The 27,148-nt window shown below is 47.2% G+C and overlaps 1 protein-coding gene across 3 annotated transcripts in view; it reads right to left on the bottom strand.

The window, feature by feature from the left end:
• Window positions 1-336: 336 nt before the first annotated feature.
• ST3GAL3 (ST3 beta-galactoside alpha-2,3-sialyltransferase 3) overlaps window positions 337-27,148 on the bottom strand; it is a 183,882-nt gene continuing 157,070 nt past the window's right edge. For all 3 annotated transcript variants that reach the window (XM_082483417.1, XM_082483416.1, XM_082483418.1), the window contains 3 exons: window positions 25,043-25,189; window positions 14,353-14,499; window positions 337-992 (listed from right to left, as the gene is read on the bottom strand). In XM_082483417.1, the coding sequence (XP_082339543.1) occupies window positions 903-992; window positions 14,353-14,499; window positions 25,043-25,189 (384 nt within the window). In that variant the 3' untranslated portion in view covers window positions 337-902. The remainder of the gene's footprint in view (window positions 993-14,352; window positions 14,500-25,042; window positions 25,190-27,148) is intronic.

The following is a 27,148-nucleotide window of genomic DNA, read 5'->3' as shown; positions in this document are numbered from 1 at the left end:
CCAATCTGCATGGACTCCACGGGGACCCTGCACAGCAGGCACAAACCAAGAGGCCTGAGAGCCTTGAGCACAACGAGGCTCCTCAGCGCCATGACCAGCAGGAAGGTGGGGAGGGTCTGCTGCAGGCAGAGAAGGCCATCAGCTCCCCGCTCCACCCTGGGGTCAGGGCAGAGGCAGAGCAGGGCAAACGGCTATGGAAAATGCAGCCAAGTAAGTGGCTGCTGCTGCCGCCTCTATGCAGGAAGCAAGGAAAAGTGCAGAAAAACAAACCCGTGCTCATCTCCAACCAGAAGCTCCAAGTGGAGAAGGAGGGAAAGCCATTATTCTCCCTTCAAATTATAGCAGCACCAACAACACCGAAGTCTTGGACGGATTTGTTTTCCTGGGGAAAGGTCTGAGGCCGGTGACAACGCAGGCGGAGCATGGAGAGGCCGGGCTTTTCGCAGGGCTGTGCACAAGCAGACTTCGCCTTGCACCTTGGTATTTCTAGTATGATTCCAGCAGAGTTTCTTTTAAAAAATAATACTTTGTACATTCAGGCATTGCTGCCTTAGGGCAGCGTCACCTCCCATTTGGCACAAATCGTTTTATTCACAAACCTTTCTTCTCTCTCCTGAGTCTTTCCTGTGTAATTCAGGACACAGAAGATCCATCTGCGACGCAGAGTTCAAGAACTGCCCGCTCAGCCCCTTGCCCACCTCCTTCCAGCTCGAGGCCTGGAGGCAGCAGATGCAAGCCTCGTGCAGACTGGCAATGCTCTTGCATGGGTCTTGCCAGAGCACCTGGGCATCTCTGTGTGTCTTCGGTGAGGTGGGATTCTTGCAGGGGGCTGCCAGTGCCTGCTCCCAGAGCTGCAGTGTGTTGTCTTCGTCTCCTCCCTTGGAGGCAGCGGCTGCAGCCACTCAAATCCCACTGGTTAGGTCAGTGATGACTCGGGCTTTCACCAGCTTTCGCAGGAACTCCTTCTCCCGCTGGATGTTGTGCGTCCAGGACTGGAAGGAAATGGGAAAGACAAGTCAGCAGCTAACCTGGCCAAGCATGCTCCTGTCCCCCACGTCGTGACAGACTCCAGCTGCAGCAGGGCAGTGGCTTTTGCCAAGGAGACAGACCCTGCTGCAGACCAGAAGAGCCCTTGCAGACCAAGGGCCTTCTCTTATCTAAAGCTGGTACAGCCAGCAGGGTCAGACTCGTGCACATGAGGTAAGAGGTCTCCCCATGGACTGGGTGAAATTGTTTTGCATGATGAGATCCCAGGTGCCTTCACCTTGGGCAGATGTAGCTGGCTACGGTGCTCTCCCAAGCCACCGCACTCAGAGTCCAACAGTGCAGCGTTAATGGTGATGTGCGCCAGGGAACAGAGCTGGCAGAGAACATGGTGGCAGGACGTGTTGTACCCACATACAGGTACCTGCCAAGGGAGGTCTCTGGGGAATGCATGGGGGTGGCATGCAGCTGAAAAGCCCCAAGACCAGCCCCACCAAGGCCATCTCTTGCCTCTGCTAGCCCTACCAAGAGGAAATCACATGCTAAAGGTTACACTAATACAATGCAAAGGGTGAAATGGTCACACCTCCCAGCCAGGCATTTCAGAGCAATGATTGCTACAGCTGGTGTCAGCCCACCCAGATGTGTTCCCTACAGCAGGCTTTAACCATAATCACAGCATCTGCCATCACCCCCCTGCGCTGGTACTATTAAAGCACTTAATGAAAGTAGCAAGTGGTTTGTCCCCTAGGGAAACCAAGGCAGAGCAGGGAAAAGCAATTTTACCCAAAATCTCCCAACAGGACAAAAATCACTCTACAGGAGCTTCCCTGAAATTGCCTCAAACCAACAAAGCACCAGCCCAACAAGCCCTCTGAGGGCACTTTGTCATAGGTATCTAAACCCAACTTACTCGCTACAAAACCACGGGCACGTGCCCGCAAAGCACTGGTTGTATCCATCACACACAATGTTCTCCTGCACCCTCTGCTTGTCCTATCCTGTCCTGTCCAGGACAAGCAGCTCTCAGCCATGACTAATGTGTGGCACTGACAGCCCTGGTCACGGCGTGCAACCTGCTGCCAAGAGGTCCAAGGGACCGAAGGTCCCTCTCTAGATCTCCGGCATATTCTGGAAATACCTCTTTTGCTGCTTCTGTGCGTTTACAAGCCACTTCCATCCCTTCAGTATGCAGGAATGCTGACAGTTAAAGCTGCTAAGGAAAGTTCAGGCAGGTCTTATCTTGTAACCTGTGTTCAGAAGTCGTCTTTGACTTCCCCTGCTTCCAGTGACACTGTTACCTGGATGCTGCAAAGGGTGCACCAGCACCGGGAACAACAGGGCCACACGTGGTAAACTGTGCTGGTGCTCTTTGGGACTCTGAAAATGCAAAAGACTCCATCTCTGAACTGAAAAGCTGCTGTCCAGAAACAACTCAGTGCTTGGCTTCTGCTAGCATAAAAGCAGCAACTGAAACCTGGCTCTGGGAAGAAAGCTGGCTCGTAAAAGGAAAAAAAAAGCAGGAATTTCAGAAAACAGCAGTGGGAGATGGTGGCGCAGAGCAGAGGGAGCTGGGAGAGCAGGGTTGTGTGTGCCTGTCACTTGGAGCAGGACAGCCAGGATCCCCCAATATGCTGGAAACAGTCCCACATGTGGCATGTCAGCTGGGGGTCCTGGGCTTGGCCCCCACCATGCAGCAACATCTCTTCTGACAACACAGCCCCTTGCTAGGAATGCACAGCACCGGCAGAGGCAGCCAAGTGTGCGTGTGTGCTCCTGCCAACAGGCAGAGAGCAGCTGTCTGCTGGCACAGAGGCCACACTGGAAACACGAGCGTCGGTGAATCCACTTACATCTGGCTGGGCTTGTTGTTCAAAGCCTATCTGGAGCACCAGGGAGCCCGATGTGCCTGATACGTCATAGCACAAGCTGATCCCTCCTTCATGTCCTTCAGCCTCATCAAATGTAAGAGAAGTAGTCTCACTCACTACAACCTGCTTGCGTCCCTTGGTACAGATGGTAACCGGGGAAGCAGCCACTTCTAGGCAAGCTCAAACCACCTAAAACGTCACCTCAGGCCACATGCAAGTGCCTTATCTGATGGCAAGGGGAAATCTGCTTGCGTGAAAGGCAGAAGTGGAGCAGGAATTTAAATACAAGAGGTGGATGATAAAACTTTGGGCAATACAATTGCAGTTTCTCACATTATGGTTAGGTCTGGCTTCAGCACTGACTGCAAAACCTATAAACCTCTGGCTGTTCAGCACCCAGGCTGCTCTATACCCTCGGCACTGCCACAAACTCCAAGCAGAAAGCCACATGTAAGAGAATTCAGCCTCCCACTTGATCCACGCATCTTAGTGGTGTCTGCAGCAGTACTCTCAAATGTTTTGCGGTTAAATGTAAGACCACAAAGGAAGGAGGATTCCCTGGTGAGGAGGGGCTTTTGTCCCCCCCAAAGAGCACCAGCAGGGTGCTCGGAGTGGTGCTGCTCCCCCCACTGCTGACAGCAGCTCGGACAGGAAGGATGAGGCATGTCTTCAACACCAGCTCTGGTTACTGATTACAGGAGAGGGACTCGCCCCCCTGACAGACAGAGCTAAGGGTGAAGGAAGCTGCATTCCAGCACCAGCGACCGCAGTGGGGAGAAGAGCAGAGCAGGCTTCTCAAAACTGCCAGAGAGAGGCACGCACTTCACTCCCATTGCCCCGACAGGAAAAAGGCAACAAAATGCACCCTAAACCCCAGCAGGTTTTAGGGTGTATACACCCCAAACAGCACCCTGGGTAGCACACACCGCTGGCTGCAGGATCTCATGAAAAGCCAGCTTTTAGCAGGCTCAGGTTTGCTTTGGGACCAGGACCATGTTATGGCTATTATAAGGGGAAGTTCTTTTTTTGCCACCCTTCACTGGGTAAGCTGAGGTGCTCTGTGAACCAAGCTTGCAGGCAAGTTGTCCTGGAAATCTTTCAGCTCACGCAGTGTCCTGAGCTGCAGCAGGATGATAAGAAACAGGCAATGCTCTGGCCACCCGTGTCCCCACAGACACGATTGTGCTGTCAGAGTGCTCGTTTTGACATTTTAAGCAGAGGATCGTGAGCAGGATCCGTGCCTGGAGGATGATTACATGAATTGGCTGCAATGCTGGCGGTTTATTCCTGCTACTACTGCAAAGGCGGCTTTTCCTGCCCTCGGATGCTGTTTGCGCTTTGGCTGCACTGGCAAGATGTTCCCTGTCCCTTCTGACTACTTTGACCCTCTCTTCCCACGCACGCCGAGCTGTTACTGCCTCATTTCCTATTCCTGCACATGGGATTGTTCACGTTCACAAACCTCTGTCCCCAAGTCCTGAAGCTACACCTCAGCATCACAAGCAGAAAACTCCAGCTTTTCTCTCGTGACTCTGCACCTCCAGACAGGGACGGAGCAGCTCGGAGCATTCAAGTCTCCCCACGTCACCACCACCGCTGCTTCTGCAACCTGGCAGACTGGCTCTGCGCTCTCCCCCCTCTGCCGCTCGCATCAAGCAGGTGGCCCATACAGCTTAGAATCATAGAAAGACCTTTAAGATCATTGAATCCAACTGTTTGTTTCAACTTGTGCAAACAAACGGGAGGCTCGTCTGAGCCCACAGCTGGAGTAATGAACTTCTGGGAGCTCCACCAGGAACGTCCCAGGAGGCTCCAGAGCCCTTCTTGCTGTTTGGGGATCAGATTGTGATTTCCTTTGCTTCGGGTCTCTCAATGATTGGTAGATGTTTGCTCTTTTCAGTGGAGAAAGAAACAGCAGGAGGAGAGACGCTCTGCAAGCAGATGCACTGTTATGGCTGTCCATCCCAGAGAGGTGGCAGTGGGTCTGATGCCTGATTGTTTGGTCACAGTTATTAGATCAAAATTTATCATCAGTTAAAGCCACCTTTCAGGGTTATGCAAATGCAGCAGCCCCACACCACCTGTCCTTTTTTTCTTGATGAATCCATGAGGAAGCACAAAACATCCTCTGTCCCTTCAAGAGAAGCCAAGTAGAGTATTTTAAGACTATGAAAATGTTTCAGAGACCAGCACAGGAGAACTGTAAGCTCCCCATCTGTAACCAATTACAATTGGGGAATGCCTCAGCTTCAGAGCACATTAGTCTTATCAAGTATGTTGCAATATCTTAAAATACAGGAAGATTTTATCAGAGAGAGTGAAGTCAATGAGGAATGCATTCAAGAAAAACAGCAAGTTGTAAAGCAGGAGGAGGTTTCTCAGTTCTGTTACGTCCTCCGTATTTCTGCAAGTCAGCAGCATTTGTCCCAGAAAACACGCACAGAAACCCCAGCAGCAGCAGCAAGAAGTGCTACTTCACTGATAACAGTCAGTTTCCAGTCTCCACTGGTGCTAATTTATCTCTACTTTTAACCTTCACTGCCTTATCTCCAAAGCTGCTTATTTTTTGCGATTCTGCTTTGCCCATGCCCTTGCTCTGGTCCTGGGATGTTGACCACACGCACTAGGTGTTTCATGGCCACCCCTGAGCTGCAGTTTCACCTCCCAGTGCACCTTCCATGACACCAGTGCCCTGCCTCGTTCAGGACCTGTTGCCCCCTCCTCTCTCAGTCCACCCACCAGGACGCAGCAGCACCACAGACCACCCTGTCCCACCTGCACCCCCAGGAGTCACACGTACTGAAAGAAAAGGGAGGGCTGGGCACCCTCCTCTTTTCCTGTTTAGGAGATTGACTCCCAGCTCCTTTAAGCCCAGCCATTCTTATACCAACTTGAAATTTTAAACAGCTCTTTTAGCTCCTGCTTATTCTGAATACATACAGAGAGAGCAATTGTATCTCATCTCATTCTTCATTTTACCAAGCTAAACAAGCCATGTCTTCCTTCTACCACAACAGGCTGTTCATTTCCCGTAATTTCCCAAGCTGGGAAATTACCCAGAAGTGTAGTAGTTCCCTCTGTCCCTATTTACCCCAAATTTACTTCTCACGAACCAGAAAAAAGGCTCACCATTGCCTCATGCAGAGGTAATTCTCTCTCTCTCTCCAAGAAGTCCTTTCCTCTAATATTTCCAGAGCTGTATTTGCCTTTTTTTTTTTTCCTCACAGTAACACCCGAGTTATCCCGTGATTTATTTGTATTTATCTAAGCACTTGCCTCCTCTGCCATTGCCAAATAATGCTATCCCAGCTTAGGGTCAAAATTTCTGGTATTGCCCCAAAGAGCAAGACCTCCCATTCATACTTTTAGGTTTCATGCCACCCAGTTTACTCCTGTTCTCAAGGTGCTCATGGTCTTCCTGGACGGTATTTTGATCCTCCCTTGTATTGACCACACCTGGTTTTGTCTCATCACAAATTCCACTTGCACACCATTGCCTTCTGTGCCAAAAATCATTAAAGCAAACACTAAACATGACCTCCTGTGGGGGAACTCCCAGCCATCCATTCAGTGCTGCTCTTTGTGTTCTTCTTTAGAGAGACTATTCACATACAGGTGTTGCACCAAACCGTAGCTTCTGAAGCTTAACTAATAATATCTCACAAGGCACGGTATCGCATGCTTAACTGAACTTCAGACAAACTGAGCTACTACACTTCCTCTCTCCTCAGAACGATTTTTTTTTTTTAATCAAATAAAGATATTAAATTAGTTTTTGTAACCTGCCTTTGGTAAATCCATGTTGTGTTTGCTTTCAGGATTTAATTATTCTTTCATTTAAACTCTGCTCTGAAGTTCTGAATAGTACCTCTGAGGTTAGATTAAGAGGTCTGAATTTGACAGGATTATTTTCCTTGCCTTGCTCCCATCCCCCCAAAAAAGAAAGGAAAAAAGAGGTATTATGTCCACTACAACCTAATCCTGTGGAACCACATGTAACCTGATAGATTTATTGAGGACCTTTTCCTCTGGACTTGCAGCTTAATTGGCTCAACAGCACAGTGGTTGAAGAGAGATCTCTCAGGCTCTCACACCTAGTGCATTAGCTTCAATGGTTTTCGCCTTTCACTGCTGACCCAGTCATTTTCTATTTCTATGAACTTCTCACCATAAGCCACCCTTTCCTTCACATTCATCATATTGCCCTTATGGAGGTAATACATTCTCTCATGTGGTTCCCACTTTGGCTCTTTAATCCCTACGCCTTCTACTTCCTTCAACTTCCTGGATACCACAGCCCTGGTAATTCTTTCCTTGTTTCCATATTATTTGTTTAGCAGTGGGGCTGCCCAGTGTTTGTTTATTTTCTTTTGCAAGATCTAATTCAGCTTGACTTTTGCCAGTTTCCACTTTATTCTCGGCCCTTCCAACCATCAGGGTAAAGTCTCCTCACTGCCCGATGCTCTTTCCCATTTCCCTGTTATTTCTAACACCACAGTGAAGCAGTTGTTCATGGATTTATGTCTACAGCCTCTTCCTGCCAGTTCCCCCCTTGCTGCAAACATGAATTGCAGATAATTTTTGCACTTTTGACCAAAAAAAATATAAAATTCAAGTCTACAATGAGCCCTCAAGCTCTTCTGTGCATCTGCTTTTTGTAGCCCATTCTTCTAGCCTAGCCCTAATTTCAGAAAGGTCTGAACACATGTCCCAGTTCCACTGAGCACCCCACAGTGCTAGATACAGCCCTGCTTATCAAGCTCCCTCCTTTGGAAGCAAAATCTGAGTTATAACATCCCTTCTGTTGCCTTTCCATTTAATTTAACCATGAAGGCACTTGATCAAAGGCTATTTCCCAAAACGTCCCTCTGCAAGGTCTTCATGCCTGCTAAAAACAGCTCGGAGAGGCCATCAGCTCTTCTTGTGCCCTCATGGTTGGTGAGAAGAGATGTGCCAGCTAACACATCTCGCAATACCTGGGTTCAAGCCCTGACAGTAATACTGGCTGCTGACATACATCCGTGACAGTGCGATTTCTGGTGGTACCCAGCACCCCTACAGAGGTCTGTGTTCAGTGTTGGGGTCAGAAGCTGGGATCTAGCACATCCCTGTAGATCTTCTACTGTCTTTTCCTACAGACATCTTGTCCAAACCCTAATTCTATTTTTGTCCATCCTATCGCCTTACCTTCCTTGCTGTTATTAGTGCACAGTCGTACTCCACGAGTGTTACCATACTTCTGTCCTACTGAACAAGGCAATACCTGTGCTGTGGTCGTGACTGTTATTCCATCAATCTTTTCCAGATTTCTATTACATAGACACACAGTCCTTATGCACAGGAACAGCATGTGAGGCCTTCATTCAGCCAAAACGCTGTCAAACAGGTGGCTTTTAAACAAAGACAAAAATGTATAAACCTCATCAGTCATCACTGCCGGCCCCGATAAAAAGCATTGCCCTTTCAGAGGTCCCCCTGCCCCAGCCCCTAACCTCCCCCTCCAAAGCTGACCTCCATTTCAGTCTGCACCATTCCTTGTACTCCAATCGCAATTCATCAGCCAGGCTCGAATAGCTGTGTTTTCAGTCTATAAATCACCAGGCTAGACATCTGCCTGGCTTTCAAAGGAGTTTTGTTCTTCTTGTTGGCTACCGCAAACTTTAAGGTACTTGGAGGCCTGAAGCAGCCCAACCACCCCCTCCCAAGCAACTTGCGTTGATTTAAAATGCAAAGGACGGCTTCACAGAGAGAGCCCACATGATGATAAAGCACTATTGTTTGTGTCTTTACGGGCCGAGACTCCAAACTTGATGTTTGCGGATTATTCTGAGAGGTAGCTGCTGGCGGGGAGAGACAGAGACAAAGCTGTGTGTCACTGCGTGCTGCAGGCCACCTCCCCTGGCCCTTGTGACAGCCCTTACACAGGCTGAATAAGAAGTGTTACAAGATGGTGTCCTCCAGCATCCCACAAAGACCTGCTGGGGAAGTGGAGCCAATGATCAGAAAGAAGCCATCAAAGGCGGTCGCGCCACCTCCCCCTCGGGTCAGGCAGCAAGTCACTGAAGTGCCGGGCACAGCTGTTTCAAAGGAGCTGACACCTCCATCAGCATCGGCATTGGCGCTTGATCTGCTTCTACAGTGAAAAGGAGACCAGTCAGCAGCTCCACCGAGCAACACAAATGCCGCAGATGGGCTCTGGATGGAAAATGGTGCCCTTTAACCACGTGTTCTCCATTTTTACCAACCGCTAGTGTGTGAGGCAGTCTGCAGCCAGCTGCTGAGACGACAGCTCCAGGGTGACTCCTTGCTCACGTTCTTGCTCCTGCAAGAAGTGAGCAGGAGACTGAGGCTCACCTCCGGCTCACAAGGCCAGGGAAGGCAGTGTGCTGCCAGGCTCGGGGCAGAGCACACAGAGGAGGGATGCTGGGAGCCAGTCTTGTGCTTTGTTCCCATGGTTTAGCACAGCCTCCTACTCTCTCAGTTTCATCAGCTCCTTACAGATATGTTTTTACTATTCTAAACACCGTCCCTTTCCCATCCTGAAATAATTTCTGCCTGAAACACTACCCTGTTTTGCCATTAGCAATGAAGGTCTATTGTAATCCTTATAGGCACGTTCATTCTTTTTTTTTATCTGGAAAAGCCTTCACTGTATTTAAAATTATTTCCCCTTTTTCCTCACCTGATGGAAACATTTCAATGTTTCCTTTGCTATGTTCCCAGTGGATCTGACACTTCTAAATTAATAGAAGACAGTGACCTGTTATAAAAATACGCTTTTATGGACTGCTTGGGCAGGAAGCATTACGCGACCTGAGCAAAAAATAAAAATACAATGAACTATCAAAATTCAGCTCTGATGGACTCATTGCCATGATAACAGAAACAAGTGAGCAGACACCTTGGCAAGGACTCAATCATTTTCTGTACAGCATTCATGGAAGCAGACAAGGGTCAAAAGCTGTTGCAAAGTTATTGAGAACAGGAAAAATAGTAACTGAAGGGAGATGACACACTTGGACATTCTGCAGTTTGTAAGTTAAAACAAAGAGACAGGATCAGAGCTGAAAAAAGAGAATTTACACCTGTGAGAATTTACAGGACAGCACGGGGTCTATTGGGCAGCGGTCTCCCAGTAACAGACCAGAGAACAGCAGAGTGTCTTCATACCGCCCAGAAAACCCCTGCTGAAGTGCAGGCCAGGGACTCTGCACCCCTGGCCGTGGTGGGGAGAAGGGGAGAGACAAGGAGAGAAGGTGCTGGGCAGCGGAGCTGGTGCCAAGGGGCAGTTTTGCACTGCAAGCACTGATCTTCCAGCTCACAGCCTGAAACTGAAAGCACTGCACCAGTGCGCTTCCAGCTCTCCAGAGCACACGTATGAACAGAAAAGGGTCTTCTCCACCACATCTGCCTGGACATACCATGGCTGGAGCACACCAAGTTACCCAGAACAGAGGGTAAGGAAGCCATCCAGGACTAAACCGGAGAAATTTACTCCCATGAACATTCACAAGCCCAAGAGAATCCATATGTGTTTTGCAGCCATATTACTGACCAGGGTCCCAAGACCATATATACCTGCCCCGACTGGTAACACCGATGAAGCTCCAGAGCATCTGCCTCCTCGCAAAGCCTTTTCCTCTGGGGCAGGAAACACCTGCCCAGCCTTCGGCAGTCTGAGATGCTGGAAGAGGCAGCTGCCTCCTGCGGCAGCAATTGCAGCGCAATCTTGGACCTTGAAAGGTTTTACCCCTGCAGGGAAAGCAAAGACTAAGCAAAAATATACACTCGGGGTGCCTGTTTCTCCTCTTGGAAATTCAGCCGCTAGTCCCACAAAGCAACAGGAAAAATCACATTCATTTCCACAGAGATTTTATCACCTCAGTCTTGGCATGGGAGAGGCATCTCCGCCCAGCTGTGAGCAAGCGAGCACATTCTGCTGGCTTTTTTTTATGTAATCAGAACAAATTCCTCAGAGATGAGTCACGGGTTTTCAAGGGTGTCCAGAGAGATGTCAAGCAAGCCTCAAGTGTAAATCAGTGACACACCTTGCAGAGACAACGCACGCTAGCCGGCAGGCCCGTTCTCCCTGCAGACACCAGGCAAGGGAAAGGGCTCGATGGATGTTCCCAGGGAGGCTTCCACGAGCCACACACACGTGTGGTACCCCAGACCGAGGACGCTGCTGGTGTTTACATTTCCACTGTAAAGACAGTGATGGTTTCAGGGTGGAGCTGGAGTGCTTCCCTGCAGCTGCTCTCCAGGCTTAAACACTGAAGATTTTTGGTCATCTGGGCTGGAAGAGCCTGGCAGTCAGGCAAAAAGATTTGAACTTCAGAAATAGAGGTTGTGCCCCACCAAAGCCTGGTCAAACTGCAGGGGCTCCTGCCTGAGGTGTTCGTTATGGCGGAACAGCTGCATCCCATGGCAATTGTTTCAGTGCTGTGATGTTGCTATGTTAAGCAAACCTTTTCCACTCCCCTACCCAGGAAACGAGTACTCCAACCTGCACAGGTCTGCAGGCCAACAGAGGATAAAGACGATGTTCGCATAATTTCAAGGCACAGCCTGCCATGTAGAGGAGGACCAGGAATAACTAGACCTGGACACAATCCTGGAGGTCCAAATTAACATTGAGGAAAATGCTGTTGGGCCTTTGGGTGTCAGAGCAGAAGGAACAGACAAAAGCCTTGGTGGAGCTTGGCTCTGGGTTGGTCTTCTTTCACTAGTGCCAAGGGTAATGGTTAGCACAAGGTGCTAATGCAGGGCAGCCTCCTAATTTGCAAACCACAAGCAGGTCTCTCTTCAAGCAGAGTGTGCAGGGTGCTTCCAACCTAGACTGGGGCAAATCTCCATTTGTGTGTTCTTTGAGGGCAACTGCAGAAGACACAAGCCAACTATCATGCCCTTCACCTTTCAACTTCACCCTCAGGTGACTAACAATTACCAGCTACCATTAATATTAAATGGGCAAGAAAGAAATGCAATCCTCTCTCTGCTCTTCACATTCCACAATATCACAAACAATTTGTCATATTGGGAGGAGCAGAGGCAGGAGAAGAATTAATTATTGATACTTGGGAACAGATGGCTTTTCTTGTACCAGAGCAGTGAAATGTAAGAGGAGCCTGTGGATGAGGATGTGAGGATTAGATGGGCAGACACGTATCAGATAACCAGCCTTCAAGTGGAACAGGAACCTTCCTCCTAGAACCAGCTCTGCTGGCCCCCAGAGCTCTCATCAACAGCCCCGGCTGCAGAAACAAATCCACTGACATCTGAATTAGCGAGGCTTCACTAGAACCTTTCAACACTCCCTCACCTCTGTACAGAACATCCTAGACATGATGACTGACAGCTTCCAGACAGCAGAGGCCTGACAAACCAGGCCCCAACTGGTCTCTCTAGGAGACCCTACCAGTTGCATTTCACATGTTCATCCTCATCTACTGCCCTGTGCCATGCAAGGTTTATTCCTGAGATCACATATGGTGTCCAAGAGTGCCTCTCTCCACTGCCTTCTGCACCCTACTTAGGGGGCTGGCCTCCATAATCAAAGATCCAAATGATCTGAACTGGTGACTTCAACTGTAGACTCTGTCATCCATCTCTTTTTGTCAGTTTTTCCTACTGATCCATGTAAGGATCAAGACTTCATTCTTGTCAGCTCCTATGTAGGTGTCCTTGAGGTCAGAGACACTAACCAGGTTGCAAAACAGGCTTGGCACAGGACACTCATTGTGAGTGTCCCCATGTCCAAGAGCAGACCGTGAGACCGACATCCTTATGACACAGGAGGAATAAGTGGGCAGGAGTGATTCTCCACCAAAGGCAGCCAGTTCACCAGAGTTGACACAGTAGCACCACAGGGACAAAAGCTTTTCCTGGAACTTTCACGAACAGTCTTTGTACCCACTGTTGGAGCCAGGCATCTGCATCCTTTTTCACTCTGGTGTAGTCGTGTCTTTGCTGGAAGACTAAGGAACCAGTGGCACTGACTCAGACTCGAGCCTGGGCAGCCCAGGGTCCTGTCTCAGGCAGTGGTTATAAGCAGATGCCCAGGGAAGTCAGAACTGGGCAAGCCAATGGCGATACCTCCTCTACTACTGCAAGAATGATACTCCTCAGCTATTTTCCGTTCGGGTATTTCACAAGCCAGACACCACCTCTGTACATAGTGACTCAATTCAGTTTTCCTCTCTGGATGTACCCCTTAAATCCTGTAAATGGGCACTCACTTTCCCAGGACAGATTAAATCCATGGTTATTCCATTGAGCAACGCAGACCTTCTTGCTGTCTCCACAGGCCCAGAAGGTACCACAGGCCCAAAATGTCCAGTCCCTTGATATATGGGGGACCTCCTCGCAGTCTTTTCCCAAACTTAGTTTGTTCTCTTGGCCTCTGCTCAGAGGTTGTTCCAAAGCTTCATTACTCTGATAATTAGACATGCTCATTTTTCAAGCTGACTAATCACTGATTTCTAATTCCTCTGAGTCTGCCTGGGGTCATGCAGCCTGAAGCCTGTGGGAGTCCTAAGACACGTACAATCTTGCGATTTGGAAAAACACAACTTCCCAGCTTCCCTCCTGGCCTGGATCAATGGCAAAGTGCTCGAGGTGAACAAATGCCAAGTGCCAGGAGACAGCTACTGCCCATGAACAATACAACTTTTCACAACGTCGAGCAGGATGGAGAAAGTTTTCCTACCTAGGAGCCAGTGACGAGGGGGAAGCAATCTTAGAAAGACCTGGGCCACATCTGTGGTGGGAAAGATTGAGCTCTACCAAAAAAGCAGCAAACCTTCCCACTATAGAAGCTTTGACCAGTGTCCAAGTTTGCTCTAGTTTGGTACAGGAAACAGACAGACCTGAAAGAGCGCCTTTACACTGCTGCATTATACCAACACGAGGGCTTTTGCTCCTCTAAAAATGCTGTTCATCTCACTGTGACAGTACCATAAAACGTTTCTAACATAGATCTGGCTTGAAAGAGCACTCTCCACAGAGCCGTGATGTGTTTACACTAGCTAACTGCTGCTGAACAGTCAGCTGAGAGCTAACATGCACGGGCTAATCTCACCTCCCCCACATTTCACAGGGGCTGATGAGGGGATCATCTAGCAAAAGAAGCCCATGGATTAGAGGGCAATACAATGGATCAAAAAGCAGGAGGCGGCCACATCTTTTTAACCCCAGAGCAGGATTGCTCCCTTTCACCCTACTCGAGTTAACGTGTATGTTAATGCTTTCCCTGCTGCTCGAAGAAGGAATCACATTATGTATACATTCCAGAGAACTTTTCCCAGCAGAAATAACCGTTTTTAACACACATCGCACTTGGGAGAATGTCTAGAATTTTACAGGCAAACGCATGGGTGGAGCTGTGTTTTGACCCATACAGGAAAGCTGTAAGTTGACATCACCATCCCAGTCAGGCTCTGGAGTCGGGGCGGTCAGCAGGCTTGGGATGAAGATGTGCTCGGCAGGAGCTCCCTACCTCTTTGATGGCAGACATCTTGATGTTCTCATAGTAGTGCAGCGGTGCATTGGGTGAACTCATGTCATAGCCAAACCCAGCTACCGCCACCTCATCACAGTTGTGGAGCGCCATGGTTATTGCTACGCTTCCCAAGGTGGGGATGTTCTGAGAGGAGAGAAAGCAGGAATGGAAGTCATTAACAGGTTGCCATTTCTATAATCAAAGATTTCCTCTTATTGTCTCTGCTCACAGGGGCACTGCTGCTACTAAGCAGAAAATTAGGAAAAGGATATTTGGCTATATCTGCACATCAGCTGCCCAATGCCAGCTTGTGGGGCCAATAGCCTCCCAACTTGTAAAGAAAGTCATATGTTAACCTGCCTCCTGCAAAGCATCTGGCACAAAAGCAGTGGCTCTTGTTTGAAGCTCTATGACCCGACTCTCTGGGGGGTATTGCAGGGCCGAGGGATTAATGCAAATGGTCAGACTCCCCTTTCACAATTTTTCTATCCTGAGAATGGGACAGCAGACGAGCTGGAGGATGAATCACAGTGGATACATTAGTTTTCTGAAATTACAACAGACTTAGATACTGGATTACAATTCTATGCACACTAGTGGCTTCCAGCTAGGCTAAGGAAGAATACTTATCTCAGGCCACCACACAGCAGAAGTGAGGAACAGTACAAACTCTTTATTTTACTGTTGGCAAGAGCAGTTTAAGGAGGCTGTTGGGAGATGGAGAGGAGATCAGGCAGGCGCAGTCAGCAGTATGCACTGAGACCCCCTCCTTTGCTGAAGGGCACCCCCCAGGCAAAGGGCCCCCTGGCCTCTGCCATAGCCTTCCTAGCCACAACATACTGGGAGGACGAGGAGGAGTGGGAAGCCATTTAGAGATGGGTGCTAGGACTCTAAAGAGGGACACCCTGACTGTCCTCTCCTGTCTGCTGACCTGCCATTTGCACCAAAGTCCAGCCTCAGCCCTTCCCATTCCATCTGCCTTCTGCTGAGGCCCTGTGACAGTGGTGCTGTACGGCTGCAACTCCTCTTGCACGTTCAGATGAACATGACCCCTGTGACAGATGAGTGTTTCCAGTGTAAAACCCTAGCTCACAGACTTTTCTAGCTCCCCTTTAGCCAGATGAATCCAGAGGTAGCTTTACCCCAGGGGCTAGGGAGAGGCTGAGAAATCCACCCACATATCTTATCTTCATTTGTAGAGCATTCAACAGTGGCTGTATCAAAAGTATCACGAATTCAGAGGACATGCTGAGACAGTCACCAAGGGTGACAGCCTGTTAGCTGAGATGTAGAAACCAACTGCATGCTTATATTTTGCATTTGAAATGGTTTACCCTGAACCCGTGAGCAATGCTGTTGCATTTCACCTGATGTTTGTAACAGACTGGGAACACAATGTTTTGAGTTTCTGCCTCTCATTCAAAGCAACTGGCTTTTGGCAGCACGCTACCTTGCTTACTTCTGATCGCCTGACTGGTCCCAAGACCAACATTTTGCAAGCAAAGAATGCCACCCATACCCTAGCTGAGATGGGCAGAGCTGGGAGCACAACCCATGTGCTATGGAGAACTCCACTACAGTGCACTGGAATGACACTAATCTGAAGACAAACATGCAAAAACTGCTTATGGCTAAATCAGTGAGACATTACAGTCAAACATTTGCAGTGCAACTGTACCAGCGCACATTCGAAATGAAAAGACCTTACTACATCCTCCTGTGCCAGCTCTAGATGTTAGGAAAAACAGCAGAGTTATTTCATTCTCACTGCTTAATTTCAATTGATACTCATCACAAACAATATTGGTTTTATTCTGGTTACGTTAGTTAATTGTTAATTCACTGGCAGCCATAAAATATCAAGGAGGGGATTAAAAAAGATTGAAAAAGTGTATTAGGCAAGGATAAGAAAATTCCCCTGAATTTCAAAATATGCAAGAACATCCTGTCTTCCCAGATATGGCAGTTCAAATACAGATATTCTCAGCTTTATGTTTTACATACGTGATTACATTCGGATGTCACTGGAATTGCATCAGCTGGTAAGTGGACTTGCCACAAAACCCTTTCCCTCAGCTGAGCCGTAGTTACAGTGTCCAAAACATAGTGAGTCAATGGTTACGTCCTTGAGAATGTGTCGTCGTGTGGAGTATGACGGCGTTCACACCACCCACAATTGCACTGGGGCCATTCCCACGGTACAGTTCAAGGGAGACACGGGGTCTTTGCCTGGAGGGAATTTCACTGGCAAAGTTAACATTTAAGAGCTAACTTTCTAATGTGAGTCTTACAAACCACAAAGAATTAATCATACTACCCAACCTTATGGGAGGATTGCCAAACTACCATAACTTTCCTTCAAGCATATTCTTATATCTGTTTGAAGAATAACAAATTACAGAAATCAAAAGTGAACTTTCCTTTGGCCACCAAATTATCTGCCTGAGTTTTTTCCTATGTCTAATACCTCCAAGGGCCTTTATGGAAAAATAGGAGATAATTTTCTCATCTGCTTCTGTTCTTCAGTAGTTCTTGACATGCCAGTACCTCAGTACTGCCTGCTCCTCTCTCAAAAATGATTAAAATACCAAAGACTACCAAAGACTTCCTAACCTCTCATATTGTAGTAGATGTATCTGGTTTGGCCCCTACAACAATCAGAAAATCATAGCATCCTTTGCAAAATAGTTTTGTATTGCCCTAAAATCACATTCAGATTGATGATCTGATGAGAGTTTTTAATTAAATTATGCCTTACTGATGTTAGTACCCTCCAATACTACGGTAGCTACAGCCTAGCGTGTCCCCCTTGAAGGCAGAGATCACCACTGAGATGCATTCTCATGTCCCACTGCTGCAGTCAGAGCCCTGTGGGCTAGAGAGGACCACCTAGAAAATACTGTAAAAATTATCCCTGCTATTGACTGAGGGCAGTAACTGCTAGGGCAGCACAGGGGTGCTTGCAGAGCCCACCCTTAGTAAACAGTGTGGATAACAGCACCTGCTAAGAGAAGAACATGAGTACAAATTGTGTGTGCACCCACACATGCCTGGATCAAATACACATATCTGGGCATTTGTTCCAAACTGCTTATGTTAAAGAAGAAGCAACCATCAGACAGATTAAACAGTAACAGGGGAATTAGAGAGACTTGGGAAAAAAAAAAAAAAAAGGAGCCAGCCTGAACAGAAGTATAAAAGAAGTACGATTGCTGGTTAACTGCATGTCATTAGTAAAGCAATATAATAGTTTAGTCCTGATTTGGTTTTAACTATAGAAATTGAGCGTTTTTTCTCCCGTGACAGCCGCTGAGCTTCTGCTACTCCTTCCCTCTGTTTAAAATGCAGCACTGCCTCATGTCCAGCTTGTGGCACTGGAAAGAGAAGGCTCTGTAGGATCTAGGGATGTGTGTCCCAGGCTGTACTGCAGAGCAACCAACTCAGCAGCATTCTCCAGGTCCAGGGGAAAGGGGTCTCCTCCCAGCAGAGAAGTGCAAATGAGAGGGGACACGTATCAGAGAGAAGAAATGGTTGTAATTATTCTCTAGCTGCATCTATACAGTTTCCAAGCTCTCGTGATTGTACACAGACATATAAATTCGTTTGCTGCTAAGCTCTAATCTGGACCTAATGAACCACATACAACCTTTGGGGCAAGTTGGGGGACAGGTTGCTCCAAAAGAAGTTAGGCATCATGGACATTGCTGTGCCAAACCTGGCTTGCTATGCCCTGCACAATGCGTCAGTGCTATCTCACCACACACACCCTCGTGCCGTGCCCGAAAGACATACCAAAGCAACCACCACACCTCTTGCATTGAGTTATGAAAATAAAACTCTCTCAAACAACTGAGCAGACGTCTTATTATTCTAGGCCATTGCTAAGGACAAAACCCAAAATCGCAACATCCTGTCTCAGGAATAATAATCTGGGGTTGGACGAGCTCAAAGCCTGTCTTCCTGTTCATGGCCCTCTATGTGCATAGCTATTCCTGCACCACCAAGCAACACTGCTTTCAACCAAATGGTTGAAGAATGGCTGCCCAACAGTGGACAGTGCCGAGGCAGGAGCCTCCTGGGATGCCTCCCAGTGGCACAAAGACTGGCCAGTGCCGGCTAGGCCACAGCATTGGGCTGACTGGAGCGGACCACCAGCAGGACCACTGCTCCAGATGTGGCCATGATGAGTTTCTGACCTGAACCGGTGCCCACCAATCAGGGAGAGCTGGGAATGGTAAGACCCCAGAAAGCACTGACAGTCCTCTCTCCCTGCCAGTTCCCAACCACAAGCCTTGACCTTGGCCTTGCAAGCTTTGTACCCCCTACTGTGTCTCATAGGTTTCTGTCCCAGCTGGGGCCCATGGTGGGTACCAGGTTCAGCATCTCCTCTCCAGCGCTGGTAAACAACTGCGAGGACAACATCTCTGGATAACGTGGCCTGAACTGACAGTCCACATTTCCATGTCTGGCCTAGTTGTCTAAACCCAAGTATCTGGAAAATGTAATATCTAATATAACGCTCCCCAGGGATCAGCCCTTTGCCTGGTCCCATTTGAGAGAACGCAGCACACTGACAGACGAGCCAGAGATGACACCAAAGGCCATCTGACAAACAGAAGCAACAAACACAGCTGTGGTTGGCGACACACCACTGCAGCAGTGCCCGAGAAAGGCTGCCCCTGCATCCAGAGCCTGGCTCCTTCCAGGGGAGGTGAGCACATGCGTGGTGGATCCTGGGTGAAAAAGGCAAGACAGGCAAAGATTTCTGGTCTTGTGCTGGGTCAGGGATCACCGCAAGCTCTGTGTGGTAAAAACATAGCCAGTCTGCATCACCAGGTCAGAGGACCAGGAATGCCTTTAGCAGTACAGACAGACAAAGGACAGGTTCTTCTAACTGCTCCTACGCTCTTCTCTGCTACAAGGGGACAGATAAAAGGTTTCCCCTCAAGACATTGCTGTTTTGTCCTCCATTGGTCCCCCTGAAGAGGCTTTAAAAACTGACTTCTACTCACACAAGAAAAGAAGCCAGTCAGCAGAAATGAACCAGCCCTCCTTTGGACTTACTGGGGGCTGAGCATCACCTGGTGGGCTTGCGCTGGAGATCCAGTGCTGGCAACTGAACCAGGGGGACTGTAACCGCTCTTTGCTTGGTGGATGTGAAAAGCTCTCACTGCTTTTCATTCCATGCCCGGGTCATTCCTGTGTCACTGCCTGCTGGACTGGAAGGAAATGACTGCTGTAAATCTGTTTTTAGAAATATTTGACTCCCTTAATATGTTAAATGAATTCCAGTTATTTATGGGATTTTACTTAGCTCAGAGTAAGACATATTGCACTGTTCAGACTATTCCAATTGTTACCTCTTTCACTAAAAGGGTAAGCATTGCTAAAGAATAAATTCCCTAAAAACAATAATGCAACTAGATATTCAAATTAGTTTGACTACTACACTAATTTATTTGAGTGAAAACCTGGAAAATTGCTCACCTATGAAAAATTGCTACCTTAGTTTAATTGGTTACAGACCTGATCACCTAACAGCAATAAAGTCAAAACAACAGAAATACAGAACAAAACTATAACAGCATTACACACTATACACAACAGCCGCTGTATTTTCTTTTCGTTCATTTATGTTTGCATAGGAACAACCCAAACCTACTCTTTGCTTCCTTTAGCTGGCAAGTTTGGAAACATGTCATAAAAAACAATTTAGCATCACTTAATGTGAGCAGACAAGTACTTGCAGAGTGGTCCCTATCACAGGAGCTTACAACCCACAGTGCTACTCCCACAGCTACCTCCATCCATGCACAGAATTAGCTGCAATATTGGGCTTCGAAACATAAAGCAGAGCATCTCCAACACTCTTCCTTCACCTCCCGCAGGTATCCCTTGCTGTAAGCAGGAGAGAGCCTCCAGAATTGGCAGTCTGCAGCAGAGCGAAAGGGAAGGGCCAGAGGCCTGTTGCTGGAGACACGACAAGCCAGCCACCCATCTGCTTTCAATTCTGCCATTTAACTGCTAAGTTCCTACACAACTTAGCCCAAATTAAATGCCTTTTGCCCACATCTAACCTGATGCGCAAGCTCTGATTCACCATTTGCCACAGAGCAGATTCCTGTGCAATGCGGGGAGTATTTCTTAAGGACCTAACAATTTAACAGAGGGCAAGCAAGGGCATGACTTTACTGCACGCGAGCTGCTCGGCAGTAACCACGCTTCACCCTATGCTAAATGGGAGTTTGTGGCCTACTCTTTCATAGAAAAGTAAACTCCCTTCAGTTACTTTGCATCTATCATGTGCAGAATCATATGGTTGGGCATTTACGAAGGAGTGGCTGGCATGCATTTACCTGCTACGCTATAATGGCTTGTCCGAATGTCCATCCCCCAGCAGCCCATGGACTGATCACACTGCAGCGGTAATGGATTGAACAGTCCAGCCTGTGAAGCAGATGTGCTATCTTGCAAACCCAAAGCTTAACAGTGACAATAATTCTCTATATTTAACTGACTGCAGCTGCAGTGGCCCTTTATCTGTCCCTTCACCTGCTTTAGAAGATGCTGTCAGAGCTCAAAACAAGGAGAAGCATGTAACTGGAAGGATTTGGTGGCAGACTGCTCTGCTCCTGCCACCCCCAACCTCTCTTCTGCTCCATAAAGACCTAACAGATCCCCAAGACACAGCCTTCACACAGTGACAATCCAGTGAGAACATCCAAGGAGACAAAGCTTGCTGAGAGCAGGGCAACTCAGTAGTAATGAGAGAAAGGGTCATTATGACCAGCCAGGGGAGCTGAAAAGCTGCCTAAGGAGCCAAGGATCACCACTGGCATCTCCAGAAAGGCTGCCTGCCCACAGGCAAAACCATGTTATAGCAAAGAGAAGCCCTGGGGTAGGACGTGCTAACACTCTGGCATCAGAGGTTAATCCCGACTGCCTGTGGGCTGTCAGCACTCTGCAGAGGTGCTAATCCATGGCCAGGTGCCTGACGCAGCCTGATAACACCTCCTGCACATGGCTCCTCCTTCACCAGGATGGTGCTGAGGCTGGGTGAAGTCCAGAGGAGGATGTTTTCTCTCTTTAGTAAGGGGTCTGTAGACTCAGCCATTTCCAGTACACCAACAAACCAAAGACTTACAGTTTTAGGCAAGCACAGCTTAATCGCATAAGAAGTTAAATCATAAGAAGTTCCACAGACGCACAGCACCAGCAGAGAGAAACAAAAACCACAGCCTGCACTGGAGTCCTCAGAGTCCTGATAATTTGTGTAATCTGAAATATTCTCCTGGCTACCTCACACCATCCTCAGGGGTCCCAGAGGAGCCAGAAAGCCACTGCTCCAATGGTTCTGAGCGCTACTGAGTGGACAGGACTATTCACTACACAGCAAAAAGCACCATGGCAATAACCACCCCTAGTTTTGTATATTCAACAGGCAATGACACCTCTGAACTGATGCTTGTCCCCCAGTAAGCTGTCTGCAGTGTAAGTTAGGTTATTGCATGCCTGAATTACCAGCTGCAATACCAGTGATGTCTGGTTTCAAGCCCAAAAGACCTGACGGAACTTCCACCTAAACATAAATCACATACATACAGCTTTGGCTAGTGAGACAGCCAAGCCTGTGCCCACACCTTAAGAGGATTCTTTAATCAGAGAGGATCTTTACTAGCGCTTTTCTTTCATGCTAAACCATCTTCGGTCATTAACATTTAATTTACTCAGACATTGCTAGGATCCTAAACTAAAGTTTTTCTTTATTATCAGCTTATCTCAAGAAAAGAAAAGTCCACATGTAGTAGGAAACAGCTCTCCCTCTTCTTAACATTTCAGTAAATGGACTGACGAAACTCCTGAAAAGCTTTACCGGTCCCAGAGGGAAGTCACTGTTCATTGTGGGTGATCAGCTTTGCTCCTTGCTCAGACTGTCGGCTACTAATGCCACAAGTGCAATCAAAATGCACATCTGAGTTGTACCCCCCTACTATCCACCAGAACCATCTGGCCCAAATTATATTATCAAAGCAGAGGATGTTACTACATTCACCCTTTATTGAATCCTGGGAAAAACGCTTTGAGATCAGCCCCAAACTATTTTACTAGCTCTCCTCAACCTTGCTGAAAAAGCCCCCAAATTACAAAGTTAATTGGCAGCACATTGTTACCATATGTGGTGTGCAAGAGAAGCACTGAAGTTTATTTAGGCATCAGAACCAAAGAAGAGTGGAATATTACTGCTCTTTATGAGGATTTCGTGTTGGCCTTGATTACTAAGGCATCCCCAGCCTTGATCCTCCTGCGTGTAGCCTGCCCAACATACCACAGCACGCTGCAGCACAGGGGCACCCATCCGCCCCCATCCCAGTTCCCCCTGAGAAACCCAGCACACGTATTGTTTGCTGTGCTTTTGCTTATTAGACCTCAGTGTTTTCCTTTTCCATGTTCCTATGCTTCTTTCTTGAGTAAAGTTTTCCAGGCTGTCTCACATCTCTAAAGCATGACCCTGAACCCAACCAGCTATGTTCTGCAGCTGCTGGGTCACACTGTCTCTTGCGGAGCAGTTCTCGCTCTAGCTGCCTCACTCATCTTGCTGGACCTCTCTCAAATCTTTAAAAAGAGTTGGATTCTTGGTCTACAGGCTCTGATTTCCACTCTTCCCACTTAAAGTCTCAGTGGAAAAAAAGGTCTGTAGCAAATTTGTATCACCAGGATCCTACTCAGGCTCTCCTTCCCTTTTTACAACGGCAGCAACAGCTTCTGCTGAAGCATTTGCACTGATGCAATAGCATTCACTGAAGTGTGAAGTCCCAGCAGCTCCATGACAGCAGTCCATAGTTGATGTCAGCAGTAAAATTTGTACCTGCAGGCTAGAAACACTCTCTCCCTGTTTTTAAACTCTGACGGAATCGCTATATTAGGGTGTCCTTGCACAGACAGCACAGGGCATACTAACGTCCCAGCCCCACAGAATGCACCTGCACGGATCCTGCTATCCCATCTGAAGGAATGAACTACAATTTACACAATCTAGCAGAGGTCATAGACAAAGACTGCTTGCCTTAAAGCTCCATAAACTATTTTTAAATGCTGAAATGGACTTTCATGAAGTGAAACATCAGGTTTCAATTAAGATGCCTTCATTTCCAAATCTGATGTGTGTTAAACAACCTATCAAAACCTCATAAACTTCAGTTCACAGCATTTTCATTTCCGGATTCTCTCTTCTCCTCTCAGCTTAAGTAATATCTTGTGTATTAAAATAACGTGTTTTAAAATAAAAACAAATCTGGAGAAAAAAAAAAGGCAAAAGTCTGATGAGTTCTGTCCTTCATTGGGGCAGCAGTCCTGATTTTCTGGAAGTCAAGACCACATACTTCTAAGGGTAAGTTCTGGAGAATGCAGAGAAGTGAAGTAAGTTAATTCCTAGCTGACGGGAATATTTGGGTTAAGATACCTTCAGTGCATGGAGCAAAACCCCAGTGTTCCCGGAACCACTTGACAGCTTCTGCATGTACACATGCAGCAATGTATTTCACAAAAGAACCATTCCGTGTGGCTGAATCTGTCTGCACATCTTGCACATCGCATTTTAAGAAGTGAATTTCTTACCTCTAGGCACCCACCCTTCTGACCTGCACAAACCAAACATCTCTAATATTTCTGAAGACTTCATGATATAATTAGAGGATGGAAAATGAGCCACTATTCTGGCTAGTCCAAATCTGTGCTGCAACATGGCAAATCTGTACTGATAACAAAGGAAGGACAATGCCAGGGGCAGAGCAAGCAGACCTTGTCCAGCAAAAGTGCTTCTGTCTGGGTTTGTCAGCTGTGCTAATGTGCCCAAAAATGTCACGTGTGGTCTCTATCAACAACTATATCACATGCACACATGAGTAATTCACCCACCCAAGTAATACTTTCTCTAATGGTTGATATATTAGGTAGAGCAAATATAAATAGGTTCTGAGGACAGTGTTGCAGCGTGAGATAATCCAGAAAACTCAAGTCACCACCTATTCCACGCTAACGCTCAAAAAAGCTGCACTGGGGGTGAGAGATACTAGAATGACCATGGAGGTATTTTATTAATAACTATGACCTAAACATGTGTTTTACATTTTTTTCTTTTGTAAGCTTTTACATCTAAAACATGTCACTGTAAGATCAGAATTTCTTACCAAAAGCCTCATAAAACAAACCTTTAACCTCTTTTACTATAAGCCTGGGATACAGGATGAGCAGTGCGGTATCAGTGATTTTAGGCTGCAGTCTTGATGAGGACAGCAGATTGCAAAACAGTAGCATGACCTTTTGGGAGACCTGCACCATTTCCAGATGCACTGAGGGTGCAGACAGCAGGGTTCCTTCTTCCTTTTGGGAAGGAGCTCCCTCCACCCACACAAACAAGTGCCCTTCTGGCAGGCTGCAGGTGACAGGAAATCACCCAGCTGGTGCTGGAAGCCTTAGAGATGCCTCCAGAAAAGCAGCTCTAATACCAGAAAGGATGGATCTTGCCTTGGCCTTAAGGAGGCTGAGTGCTGCCACCATAAAAGAGCCGAAGTCCCTTCCCTTCAATGTCCAACAGCGGAGGCTCAAAGGAAAAGAACAGCGTAAGCCTACTCTGCTGCTTGGTCTGTCATCCTTCCCCTTGTTTTTGCTTGCTCCGCTTTATACCTACCCCTCTGCCCATCAGGCCGTTGTTGAAAGGCAGTCCGATGAAGCTGAAAGCTGCCTCCTGGATGAAGTAGGGATTCAGGATACGTATCTCATGAGGTTCTCTTGGGACACGGGTTGCCACTGACTTCCAAAAACCATCAGAGGCACTCTGGTAACAAAAAAAGAAGAAAAAAAAAAAAGGAAATATAAAACAACAAATACAATTATATAGAAAAGAGCAAATTGCTATTACTAATTTTAAAAAAATGCCCCAAACACCACTACTGGCAGCAGTTCCTGCTGTCCCTGCTCACTGCCACGAGGCACTAGTATGAGGTTATAGTGGGAGTGTGTGTCCTGGAGGGGCGATGGCAGCATGTGCAGATGCACTTGAGCTAGTCTGGATGGCAAGCGTGAGGAAGACAGAGAGGCCTGGGCTTCAGCACGAATAACCCTCTCCCTGGTGCCACCTTTTCACTTTTAGTAGCACTTCAGCAAGTTTGGTTAATGGCTTAAGCTTTCCAGTGCATGCTGTGATTGCTCCCACCTGCTTCCAAGGGGATGTACCCTTGGATAGCAAACGGGTTTAAGAACATTCAAAGAGCTAAAAATGACTGTACAGCTCTATTTTCAGTGTGAGCTACATGCTTCCCACTTTATCCTAGACTTACTCCCTTCTGTCAGGTTTTATGTGAATTAAGCCGCAAGCATATAAAGGTGCCATCTTGTCTTGTGAAGGGCCATGCATGTTCATGGTACAAGGGAAAAAACAACTATGTCCTTTATGGTTTTCCAATAAACAGGTTTTTAATTAAAGTCTTCACCCTGCAAATGTGGGAGAACACTGGCCTTGAATACTGCTACCCCACCTCTCTGCCACATTACTTTATATCATACTCCTGCTGGTCCAGGTGTTAGCCTGTATAGCATACGCTGCCCTCAAAATAACTGGAGGCTCCTTGTTCATAGGACTTACAGAACAACTGCATTCTAATGTTTCACTTCTGTTTGGGTTAAAAATTCAGAGCAAGGTGCAGGGAGGATGGCAGGAATTTTAATCTGCTAACCAACCGCTTTGGCAGAGTAATCTGATTGAATACCTCCTTCTGGCAGCAATGAGACATCTTCCCTGCGATCTCCATGACAAGCAACAGAGGCAAATACTACACTCTACATAAAACGCACGGGCAATGGAAGTCATTAGTTACACCAGGTTTGGGTTTCTTGCAGCTTGACAGCGACTTTATGGTTGCTTTGAAAGCACTGCCGAAAATGTTGATGATCCCCTGCAAAATCCTCAGGAGCCTCTCCTGCCCGGTAGTGATTACCCCTGTAATTATGGACGGTAATTCTGCCACAGCCTATGCCTGCTGCATCTCACACACTACTTGTACTGCGCACGGCTCCTGTCAGCTCTCATGCCCCGTGGTTATCTTTAGCTGCTGAATTTCAGATCCTGAAGAATGAAACTTTGGTAGATTGCTCTTGCCTTACAAAAGGTGTTAACACAGCAAACTTGATGAGGATGCATGTTATTATCCAAACCAACAGGCTAAGATAGGTAAATGCCATTGCTATCCTGTTTTGATTCCCACGTCCCCCCGCAAAGTTGCACAAACATAACACACTTTTGCTGACCAGGGCAAGGTGAGTTTAAGTTTGCATTTTGACAGTGGCAAAGTGCTCTCAGGAACCTAAATGGAAAAAAAATATCCTAATTAACTCTTATGTTCTTTCATCATAGCTAAATTAGAAAGAATGCTCGGTGTCAAAGTGGTCTAACACTCTCCGTTACAATCCAACATTTTCAACCACTGAGTGATCCCACCATTTAAAAAAAAAATTAGAAAAGAAAAAAATCAACTTTACAAATGTTAATAAAGTCCAACATCCATTTGACCAAGGGATTTGAGGGATTTGGTACATCAGCTGAGTTTTGCCTCTTGTGAAAATTCATTAAAAATTGGATAAATATGAAACCTTTGGAATTTCCTAAAGGCATATGTAAAGCAGAGGTCTTTCAGTTCCGGGAAAGGAGGAAAAAAAAAAGTTAAATAAATAAAAAAAATCACAGATTCCACTTGCATTAAGCACGCTCCAGGTCTCGCAGAAATGAAGATGATAAACA

The sequence above is a fragment of the Vanellus vanellus genome, assembly GCF_965231255.1.
Source record: "Vanellus vanellus genome assembly, chromosome: 5".
NCBI classification, from domain to species: Eukaryota; Metazoa; Chordata; class Aves; order Charadriiformes; family Charadriidae; genus Vanellus; species Vanellus vanellus.
Note: the sequence above shows the minus strand (reverse complement) of the source record. Positions and strands in the feature narration are given on the sequence as shown.